Source organism: Platichthys flesus, chromosome 20 (genome assembly GCF_949316205.1).
Source record: "Platichthys flesus chromosome 20, fPlaFle2.1, whole genome shotgun sequence".
Classification (NCBI taxonomy): domain Eukaryota; kingdom Metazoa; phylum Chordata; class Actinopteri; order Pleuronectiformes; family Pleuronectidae; genus Platichthys; species Platichthys flesus.
The window spans coordinates 10,164,640-10,174,653 of NC_084964.1; the positions used below are offsets into that span (position 1 = coordinate 10,164,640).

Below are 10,014 nucleotides of genomic sequence, written 5' to 3' on the forward strand. Positions count from 1 at the left end.
TTTGTTGCATGGGACAGGCCAAATTAGGGAACTAGTCAAGGCATAATGCACACCAGTTGTTTCAAAGGCAATTTAAAGATGTGTCACTAATCACACTCTGAATGTGTATGTTTCTACCGATTTTCTCTGCCTGGCCCCCTGGTATAAAGTCCATAGAAAGTCAGGAGAATTTGACTTGTGAACACAGCGAGCGAGTGGGGGGGTTGATTACACTTCTAACACGCGACAGATGCAAAAATGAAGAAAATAAATATCTCACGGTGAAAAAAAGGCCTCCTACAAGTAGGAGAGACTGACGAAGATGTCAAGAGTTTGTACATCTGATCACGTGATCTCAGCAGCAGAATTAATACGTCACTTTCTGCCTCTGCCTGCTGCCTGCTGCAACCGGCTGCTCCACCTCTCGTCTGAATAATGTAGAGGATTTTTAGTTTTTTCGAACACATCTGTGCAGAGAACCTCCTGCTGGGTTGTGCTTGTGTGAATGCAAAGTCATGTATGAAAATGAGATGTCGAGAGCGTCAGTCCAGGCTTGAGTTGCCTCTTCACAATGATCACTGGTTAACACAAAAGGAGAGAAGGCCACTGAGTGAAAAGAGAGCATGCAAAGTCAAGACCAAAGAGAGAGAAAATGAGGCTGCAGTTAATGTTTTGAAGCCCAGAAATTAAATTCTAGGAATGTCAGGCTGTCAACACATACACTTGATAACTCAAAAGGAAAAGAGTGGAAAAGTTAAGTCATATTTTGCTCAGTATAATGAAACCAGAATCATCTGTGGACCTCATTTAATATAAGAAATTAGACCCCACATTTGTGTTTCATGCAGCACATTCGCACAGGAAACACCATTCACATGGAATTTATTAATGCAGGGGAAAGCTCGTTGATTTTAATATTGCAAGTTTTGATTGGTGATTTTAATCCCATCTGGAGCACATTTCCTTTGATCAAAGTAAAAACAACAGAACCAAATATCTATCCATATCTGGCACATCCATTAGATTTTCTATATTTAAGTATTATATACTGAATTCACCAACTGTTTTTACAAAGCACATTAAATTAGACTTTCTTTCCGTTTATCTTTCCTTTTGTGTTTTATAGGTTTTTGTTCATGTAAAACTCTAAAGCAATACACAGAATACACTGATCCTGAAGCTCCTAAGACCCCTCGTCCAAAGTCTGACCGATACGTCTGCACTAGTGTGAGGTCACGTGACATCATAATTCCCAACATTTTCATAATGTACGCCTGGCAGCTAGTCTGGCCGTCCCCCCAACATTTCCTACACGCACTGGAAGCTGATGACCAATCCATCCAGAGTGGGCCAGCTGGCCAATATGAGCAGATGTAGGGGGGGGCTTACAGAGACAGGAGCTACAACAGAGCCTTTCAGAATAAAAAAAGGAGGTGCGGGGATATACAGTATGAGGAAAGTGATGTCTTTTCTTAACAATGAATGAGAACTGTTTCTAGAGATGACATTTAATTTGCCTTGAGGGTTTCCTTTATTTGAAGCACTTTGTTTCATAGTGTTCACTACTCAACTTGATATGATACTTCACATTCAGACGGGAAAAGGCAGCAGGAGCACGATGATGAGTAAAAAGGTGCCATAACGAAGCTGTACCAAAACTGAAAAAGAGTAATGAGCACATCTGTCTGATTCAGAAGGTTCCACAGCTTTACATGCGTGTGTGGTCTCCAGTCTCTGGAATACTAAGGAGGATCTAAACACAGCACGATTCATTTTGTATTGGTTAAGTGGTACGCTTCGCCCTCCAATGTGCTCATGCTGCCTCAAGTGCATTATCTTTGCACTCAAAGGTGGCTAATGTGCTAATGCTAGCTAACAAGCCTGGGGTTAAGTGTAACCAGGGGCCCCTTAGAGAGTTGCCAAAAGAGAGCTGGTGGCCCCATAAGCCTTGGCTGAACAGAGCTCTCTTAGCCCCTTTGCGCAACACAGCTAGCCATTGTGCTGGGCTGAAAAAGCACATTAGCCGCAGAGAAAAGGGCTTTTCCTCTGAAACCCCCTCGGACAATAAGCAAAGCTCTGCTTGATAATTCAATCGCTCTCTTGAGCTGTGCAGGGCAAAACTGCATAACCTCTGAGAAACTTTCCTCAGCTACCTCCTTTCCTTCCCTTCTTCCTCTCCTTCCATTAGGTAACTGCCCTATATTTTACAGATGGTGTCATTCCTGCTGCTTATCAAAGGACAATAGAGGAATGATGCCTTTGAGAGAGCCATTGACATTTGAATGTATGCGGCAGTGTGAATTATGGCTCTGTGCAATGGGTGCTGCAAAAAGGGCATAAGAAGATAGATATATTTGTGTGTATGCATGTGTGTGTGTACGCCTGTGTGAGTGTGTGTGTGTGTGTGTGTGTGTGTGTTTTGGGGCGGGAATAAAAGAGATAAAAGGGAGGAGAAGAGGGTCAGTGCGAGAGTGGGTTGAAGCAAAGGATAAGAAAGCCATAGAGAAAGAGAGAGGGAAAAAAGGGGGGGGTGGGCGTTCTTATCATTTTACCCTTGTCTTGACTTCCTTGCGGGGCCTTTGAAGAGAGCCGAAATAGAGATAGGCTGGCACATCAGAGAGAGATTTAGATTATGCCAGTGTTTACCCAACTGAGTGCTGCATGGCTGCTGGCGACAGCAGCCATGCAGTAGTTTTGAAGCTGTTATGGCCCAACTACAGCTTAAAGCGCTCGCCACTCAAAACATAACAGCCGTGCTAAAGAGGAGGGTTTTTCTCTCTGTGTTTGCGTGTGTGTAACTGTATGCATGTGTGCATGTATGTGCGCATGTATGTGCCAGTTGGTGTGAATGTTCATGAGAGATAGCGTGTGTCCTTGTATTCCTAATAGAGCGAGTGGTGCAATCTGCCCTTCTTTGCGTGTGTGTACGTTTGTGTGTGTATCACTCTGAAAATGGAGCCATCCATCGGATTATGAGTAGACAGCTCTTTAAAAAGGAAGGACAGTATTTGCATAAGCAGCCATGGAAGGGAAAAAACCTATAGAAAGAAAGACAGGGAGTGAGAGCGAGAGATAGAGAGAGGGGGAGGGGGGGGGGGTTGTAGGGCTAGTGGACCACACTTGCCAAGCCACTCTGGGATAAATCCTGTGGCAGGGATCTAGTATTCTGGGCAGCGATTTGGTTCTGGGTCTCCTCAAAGCAAATGGAAAATAACAGGCTGCGAGTTAATAGGTGGCAGGGTAATGATAGCTCTGTCAAGTCCTAAGGTGGAAAAAGGGAGGGTGGGAAGAAAGAGGGATCATAGTAAATGAGAGAGAGAGGTGGGGAGCCCTGGGTTATACTCCATTGCAGACATGTAAACGAACAGCTGCTGACATCATAGACACATAGTGGTTTGTGTTAGACTCCACTTGAGTCCACGTTCCACATGTGGGGTAGTTCAGAGTCTACTGTACAGTATATATTCTAAGCCTACGCACTATGAATCAAGTTAAATGGCAATCAATGCACAGCCAAAAACCAATCCATAAGCCAAGACATTGATGTATTTATATTATATTAAAGATGAATTGTTGAGCGTAGTAAAAGATGTCCTCACAAGGATTCACTTGAGTTCCAGCATCCTTTTTGTTTTTCAACTCATGTGCAGCTAGAACCCTTGATGTGTAACCGGTGTCTGCATGGAGAAATAATTGGATGGGAGAGTGACAGCTAGAGCCCTTGCACCGATCCATTACATCCTGGATAGGTTGACCGTGTAACGCAGGGCTGACATACAGAAACAAACAATCATTCACTCTCACATTCCTACCGATGGTCTCCATTTAACCTAAAACACAAATCTGTAAGTCTTAGGAGAAAGCCAGACTACCTGGAGAAAACTCAGATGCTGTACATACTCTGATGACAACTTTTACATCACACAGATCCCCTTGGGTGCTTACATTTCATTTCATTTATTTTATTCATTTAGACACTTTCAGGTGCTGAAAGTATAAGACTTGCCTACGTTATCTGGGCTTACGAGATGAAAGAAAGCTAAGTGTGGATGAATGAGGCAAGAAAAGAGGGGAAAAAAAACAGAAAGACTAGTGATGGAGGGAGGGAAGAAGACTGGAGCTGAAGAAATGAGGGGGAGAGAACAAGAGAAAAATAGAGGCCAAAAGAGAAGGGGGTGAGGAGGGATAGATACGGGGGAACACCAGAGGGCCGGTGGAGAAGGTGATGTGTTTTCTTGAGGGAGCCCCTCTTGGCAAAGCTTGCTGGCACATGAAGCTGGCACAGGACACGGGTCTTGCCAAAGCCTTTGTGTGTTTGTGTGTGTGTGTGTGTGTGTGTGTGTGTGTGTGCGCCCAGGGCTCTCACTTCTGTCACATCTGCACAGAAGGCTTGCATCTTTATCTCCATGCTTCTCTGTCGACCTCTCTGATATTTCTGTTCACCTCTTTGCTTTCACCCTATTTCTTCTCTCCGCCAGGCGTGTTCCTACACATACATACTTTGGTCAACAACAGAATCCCCATCTTGGCCCCTCACATTCAGATGTACACATGAACCGGCTCCACCTAATGTATAGTGACACTGGTGTATCCTTGTGGACTGTTGCTGCCAGTAAGATGTGAGGCCAGGCGCATAACATAGTTTATAATTACTTGAGCATCAGTATTGATTAGAGCAGCACTGAGTTATTGTCTAATTCAGTTTGGTATAGCATTCATAGCATCTACATTTTTTCATTTTTTTCAATAAAGATTGTGTGTGTTTTCCTGCCTCAGTTTTGTGTCCTCTCTAATTACATTAATTTTGAGCAATGTGCCCTTTATGCACCAAGTCAGGAAGTAGGGGCACAGAGTTCGAGCAGGTGGATGGACGGAGATTAAGTCTGCTTCTAAAATATTGTGTCACGTCAACTGTGCTTTAAAATCCAAACTTTGTCTTGACATTGTTGTTAAATAATAATTTGTTAAGAATTCACTTTGTGCCTTAGTGCTGTAATTTCCTGTTGGTTGAGGCTGCAGTTACATGTCCAGTGCATACATGTACACACATTTAACTAGCATATCTACAATAATTCAGTAATAATGAAAATATGGTCATAATAATCATGTTATCCTGGATTAATTTACTTAAAAAATCACCAAAAGACTATTCATGTTTAAAAAAAATTGTTGTATGTACTTTCAGATAAACAGGAACAGAATTATCAAATTGTCGGTGTGGAAAGCTGTAGCCTTTATGTTTTGATTCGTTACAATTAAGACGTGCAATAAACCTTTTGAAACTAACTTATTTCTTATCTGGTTCAGCACAAAGGATACAACTACTTCAGCTACTTGTGATGTGGCAATTATCTCAAAGTAGCATCAAAGACAATTACTTCTTTGAAAATTTAAGAATAGGACAGTCCTTGTGCTCATTTCTCAGCCTCCCAGTGCTCTGCAGTTAATTAACAAGGTCATTAAGCTTGGGTGAATGAGTGCTACGCTGCCATGCTAGATGTGTTTTACACACCATGTTTAATAAGCCTGCGTCCTCACCATCAAGAGTATCGGCACCCCTCAAATGACTTTCCAATAATGACAAGCAGCTCCCCAGAGGTGCTTTTTCTGTGTGAGTGTGTGTGCGCGTCCTTCTGAAGTGGCTAAACGGCTGGTACCTGGTAGCCTGATTGAAAGAAATTGCCTCAGTCAATAGAGTGCATGCTTGCGTGGTATTCACATACACTTTGGATTGCTGCCAAAGGGGAGCACATCGCTAGAGTTCCTCAACTCATTATCCTTATCCACGAGCCTTGTGCGTGTATGTTAAAGTAAGTGCGAGTGTGTGTGTGTGTGTGTGTGTGGTTGTGAGTGTGTTTTTGCCACCCATGGAGTGGACTGATATGCTCCCTTGATTCCTGCAGACCACCGGGGCAGAGAGGAACCACCTGTCTGTCCAGAAACCAGCGTACACACGCTGACAAACACAGACTTTGCCCAACATTACCATATCCATATTTGCCCGTGGTCAATGCATTCCACCACCGGCTGCTTAATGGGATATGGGATAGGTGAAACGCACACACACAAGCTTCCTTGAGGTCTGAAAATATCCTTTCATATCTCTCCTACTGGTCCAAAAGTACATTCATAAATGCCATTTTGTGCCCTCTAATAAGTCAAAGGCGATGGTGCTTATGTGTGTTAGCCACAGTAGGAAACGCTCCTGTACCAAGCAATTACTGTGGCTGCGGAAACAAGAGCGCTCTGTGGGGAAAAGCCAATTAGTCCGCTGTGGCAGCAGGTAGCAAGCTGGCTCCATTCATTATGATCCCTCATAACACCATGCTAATGTAATAGCACAGTGTTCAAGGCTGGTGAAAGACAGCAGAGGGCTTTAGAGATAATAACAGGATCAATAGGCTGCTATGGGAAGACAGCTTTGTATTCACACAGGCGTGTGGCATCAAGGATTTAATCAAAAATGCTAATGAAATGTGTGCATATCTGTGTGGGCGTAATGAGCCCATGTTGTTGGATGTAGATATTTGTTCAATGCAGCAGCGTGTGCGTGTGATCAATCCATAGTGATAATATTCAGTTAACTAATAAAGCTTCAGGCAATATATGTAATATCAATATCGGAAACCGATTTGCTCTGGTTCATAACCTAACCTGATGATTTTCAGATAATGTGATGTGAAGACATAACCCAGGAGTCTCTAGCTGGAGACACACACACACACACACACACACACACACACACAGAAAGAGTGTGTTATAGGCTGACATTACCCTTCTGCTCTCTGCATGGTCCAAATAATTGGTCTATTGTGATTTGCTAAAAGAAGCTAATGAAGAAGAGGTGGACGACTTTGAGAACACATTGGAGGAAGATGAGTATGAACAAAAGACAGAGATCAGATGGAAAAGGTTCAGCATCAAATACTCTATAACTGTTTACATTATCCATTATATTTCTAGCTCACTAAGTGGAAAAATTAACTGACGCGAAAGTTCAGTCAGGAAGATTATGTTCTTGTACATGCCTCCTAACGTTGTACTAGTAAGTGTGCATGGCAAGCATCAACAGAAACGCTGCTCATTAACATTAATTGTCATTTAGACTCATTACATCACTCACCAGGTGACCCACCTCCAACCCTGAACCACCACAACTCTAGACAACTGGTCATCTCCTTTCAACCATCAAATCAGACGCTTTCATGAGTCTTTCCAGCTTCGTGCTCTATTCCTCCTCATCACCACCCAGTGTCTGTATGCTCCATTGGGAAGTCTCCTTCAGATTCTAAGCTTGTAACTTTAATTTCATTTTAATTTAATCATTCTCATTTTTTTCTCTCCCCTGATTCAAATAAATAAATGATAAATGTTGGTTTTCACAAACCGGACAAGGATTGGATCAACTGGTCGGGGTGACAGTGCATGGTAACTTGTAACATCTTAACTGCACTGCACCTCACTATAACATGACCAGTTAAAAGTCATAATAGTGAGGACAAAAAATTCACCACAAACACACATACAGGTAGTCATGTGAAATGGCCTGAGCTGAAAACTGAAATTCATCCAGGCAAACACTTGGCTTTCTTGCTTCCAATCTGACATTCTGTAAGCTCCACACAAACAGATTACCTCTCTCTCTCTCTCTCTCTCTCACTCTCTTGGACTCTTCTCCCCCCTCCCTCAGCACTCACTCTCTGTCTTTCTCTCTTTCGTCACTGCTCGGCATTGAATGGAGTCGCTAATGGCTTGGCTTCAAGTGTGAGTGTGTGAAAATGTGAGCGAAAGAGAAAAAAAGAAAAGAAGAAAACGAGGTGTTTGAGCAAGAGGGAGGGTGAGAGAAATGATCTGCCAGAGAAGTGGATAGGTAGAGGAGGAAGAGAAAGTGGGGAAGGTAGTGTGTCTGTGTCACAGGGAGTATAAGTGAGGGAAGGAAGACACATGTAGTTCTGTTGCTGTGTGTGTGTGTGTGTGTGTGTGTGTGTGTGTGTGTGTGTGTGTCTCTGTGTGAGAGAGAGAGACCATGTGTGAGTTATGTTTGCAGTTATCTGCATGCGAGGAGGAGCAGGAGTAAGATAAAATGAGCCAGCATGAGTTTGTGTGTGTGTGTGTGTGTGTGTGTTTGTGTGCATGTGTTTGTTGTCGTGCTCGTCAGGAAGCTGTGGTGTCCATGGCTCTCCAATGTTTACAGACAGGAAATGTTTGTCCAGGCAAGAGGGAAGGAACCTTGCCGCCCTGCATGGCAAACACTAGGAGAGTGAACACTCACACACATATATGCACGCACACAAGCGCACACACACACACACACATACACACACACAGACACACACACTACCACACGCAGAGACATAAACAGAAGCACACACGCTTGCAGCAGTGTAAAAAGAGGAACCTGATGGGAATTCCAGTCTTTGTGATTGAGGCGGGGTATATGCTATTGGGGAAGTGGGAGTGACTGGGCTGGGCCCTAACTGTTCTTCACTTCCCTCCATGTTGGCTGCCAACACAAACTCCAGCAGATAGAAAGTCAATACACTGACCCCCTCTGAACCTGTGAGAGTGCGGCAGCGGTCTGCAAGGCCTGTCCACGCCAATACACACCACCTGATTGTACATCTGCAACACTAACTGCATTCCCTTAGTTCATATTTCTGCTGCTGCCAGTTCCGTTTAATTGATTATCTGCCTGTTTGTCGGTGTTACTCAGTGTGATGTGAGAGGCAGGGATTGTACCAGCAGAAGAGTTTCAAAGCTCTTTTCGGATTCTGATCTGCAGTCGGTGGCGCATTTAATATTAAACTGGATTAATTCATACTTCCATTCAACTAGAGTTTAAATTGAATGATTTAATTATTAAACCACTACACGTGTCATCTATAATTAAGAGTTGCTTTGCAGAGTTTCAACTTTAAAGTTTGTAGACAGCACAACAATTATTTCTATACATTAAGGTCTGTCTTTCATGGTATGAAAATCATAATTCATCAAGACTCAACAATTATTTAAACATTTTCTTATAATGCAAAACATATACTTCTATTGCCATGCTGCACCATGTACACTATACAATAAGGTTGATACAATTGCTTATTACAAAGCTCCACCTACGATAATATAAAGATAATGCTCATAAATCATTACATCAATAATATAACTAATGTGTGCTATTCCTTTCCATATATAACACTGAAAAGGGCCATTCTGCTTAATAATTACTATTGGTTCTGCTGTGTTTACCTGAGCTAATGACCTGAATTCCTCTTCCACCACCGTTCATGGTTAAACAAATGTTCTCGAGTATAAATAACAAATTACAGAGCAGCTTCTTTTTCATTGTGAAAAAAGCCCTTTTCTCCTTGTACAACTTTGCAAGTGAGCTTTTGATTGATAGTGTGAAGGAGTTGCACCATGAAGGTTGGTTGCAGAGATAGCATTTGTGAGATTTATTTTAGCAACTCTTGCCAAATTTGTGTTACCCAGATAAACAATGCTCCTTTCTGGCTGTCCTGCCTCATTTGCCTGTGATGTTTCTGAGTGTTTACGTGTGTGTTGATGTGTGTGGGTGTATAAATTAAGACTAGCGCTGGAGGCGATGTGCGTGTGCGTGTCCCACTCTCTGTTAACACAGACACATTTTTACTTAGGAATGATCCAAACAGGATGAGATGAAAGTGTCTTTTTACAAGCAGACTCTCACGCATATATACAGGCACACTCATTGTTAGGGAGTTATGCAGGAAACAGTGAGCCACAGCTTCACGAGCAAACAAGGACACACACAAGGGAAAGTAAGCCAACCTGCACAATAACGACAGCATGAACATGAACATGAACCAGAAATAAAAGGGAAAAGGCATAGTTTACTTACTGGCTGGCGAAGGGGTGCTATACCCACTAAGGGACAGTCCTGGCAGGGCTGGAGGCGATAGGCTCCCCAACATATGGGGGAAGAAGTAGGAGTAGGTGGGCATAGGGAAGCCGTTGAGGTGGGGGCCCGGCAGCGGGTTGCCCTTCCCAGCCATGATGGCT

At 43.1% G+C, this 10,014-nt stretch overlaps 1 protein-coding gene across 1 annotated transcript in view; it reads right to left on the bottom strand.

Moving 5' to 3' along the window:
• raraa (retinoic acid receptor, alpha a) overlaps nt 1-10,014 on the bottom strand; it is a gene marked incomplete in the record, with an annotated part of 136,179 nt that overhangs the window by 64,884 nt on the left and 61,281 nt on the right. Inside the window, 1 exon segment of the mRNA XM_062414350.1 lies at nt 9,854-10,014. Coding sequence (XP_062270334.1) covers nt 9,854-10,007 — 154 coding nt within the window.